At 51.5% G+C, this 1,682-nt stretch overlaps 1 protein-coding gene across 1 annotated transcript; it reads left to right on the top strand.

The window, feature by feature from the left end:
• The first annotated feature begins 223 nt into the window (after nucleotides 1–223).
• LOC123142134 (germin-like protein 1-1) lies at nucleotides 224–1,226 on the top strand. Its single transcript, XM_044561147.1, has 2 exons — nucleotides 224–430; nucleotides 532–1,226. The coding sequence occupies exons 1-2, from the start codon at nucleotides 310–312 to the stop codon at nucleotides 1,059–1,061; spliced, it is 651 nt and encodes a 216-aa protein (XP_044417082.1). The 5' UTR covers nucleotides 224–309; the 3' UTR covers nucleotides 1,062–1,226.
• Nucleotides 1,227–1,682: the final 456 nt, after the last annotated feature.

The raw sequence follows: 1,682 nt of genomic DNA, 5'->3' as shown, positions 1-1,682 counted from the left end.
CCACCGACTGGATGGATCATGGGTCTGATTCAAAGGCGCATGTGTAGCAGGTAGCCTGCATAAAAACAACTATATCCCCATTTGATTGGCTCCAAATTAACGGAATCGGATGCTTGCTTCCCTCCCCATCCGAACCCGTCGCAGCCAGCCTACCCTGTTTGACCTTGAGATGGCGATGCTATCCATAGTTCCATACACAAATCACCCTGCCTATAAGTACCACTGCTTATCTTTGCTCAATCCACATCCAGGAAGCACTCGACAGCTATAGCAACAAGCTGATAGCAAGCAAGCATTGACCAATCTACCATGGCGAGGCTTCAGCTTTCCGCCGTAGCGGCCTGCGCCGTCCTCCTCGCCCTTGCCGCCCCCTCCCTCGCCGGCGACCCCGACATGCTCCAGGACGTCTGCGTCGCCGACCTGAAATCCTGTGAGTCATCTTGCGGAGCTATCCATTCATCTTAATTTGTCAGCTTCGTTGTGTACTGGCTCTTGCTGACACGGTGCATTCGTCCAAACGAACCGCGGCAGCGATCAAGCTGAACGGCTTCCCGTGCAAGGCGGACATCACTGCGGACGACTTCTTCTTCGCGGGTCTCAAGAAGGCCGGCAACACCAACAACCCGGCGGGATCCAACGTCACGGCGGCAAACGTACAGTCATTCCCAGGGGTGAACACGCTTGGCGTGTCCATGGCGCGCATCGACTACGCGCCGGGAGGCCAGAACCCGCCGCACACCCACCCGCGCGCCACCGAGATCATCTTCGTCCTTGAGGGAGTCCTCGAGGTGGGCTTCATCACCACCGCTAACAAGCTCTTCACCAAGACCATCACCGTCGGAGACGTGTTCGTCTTCCCACGTGGGCTCGTGCACTTCCAGCAAAACAGGGGACATGGCCCCGCCTCCGTCATCGCCGGCTTCAACAGCCAGCTCCAGGGCACCCAAGCCATCGCCACCACGCTCTTCGCTGCCGCGCCGCCAGTGCCTAGCGACGTGCTGGCCAAGGCCTTCCGGGTCGGTACCGAAGACATCGACGCCGTCAAGGCCAAGTTTAAGTAGTGTGGGTGCCTCCGCAGTTGGCAACTCTCCATCCGTTCCGGAAGAATAACGGTGTGTTCATTGCTGAATAAATGATACTCAAGCGAGCTGTAGCGTGCAGTTGATTTGTTGATGTGTATGTTCCATTTGTTTTCTTTAAAATAATACAAAATTGTTTCTCATTCACATAGTGTATGTTCATTTTAGTAACGTGCCCTCCATTTCTTGATGTGTATATTACATTTGATACATTTCTTGACCGCAAATTCACAGGGGCACGCACCTGCCCGCGCCGGTCACCCTATTGCCTCACGATCCGCAAAGTAGTTGGTCCCGCATGAGGCCATGATTATTTTAAAGTTCCTATTTTTGAAACTTATGTTTTTGTCGGTCACTCATACCAAGTTTCGAAGTTGAAACTTAATGAGAATTTAAAAACTCATCCAAACGTATTCAAAATGGATCTCATTTGGAAGCCCTCATCACCAGAAACATGAACCTGTAAACGAAATTTAATTTAGACTTTTGATTCAAAAAAAATGAATGATTGAAATCACATGCCAAAAGAAAAAGGGGGCTGCGTGCCCCCGCACCTATGCTACAAATTCAATCCTCTCACATTCCTTGACGTGTATGTTACAT

The sequence above is a fragment of the Triticum aestivum genome, chromosome 6D (assembly GCF_018294505.1).
Source record: "Triticum aestivum cultivar Chinese Spring chromosome 6D, IWGSC CS RefSeq v2.1, whole genome shotgun sequence".
Classification (NCBI taxonomy): Eukaryota; Viridiplantae; Streptophyta; class Magnoliopsida; order Poales; family Poaceae; genus Triticum; species Triticum aestivum.
This window is presented reverse-complemented; position numbering and strand designations above follow the sequence as displayed.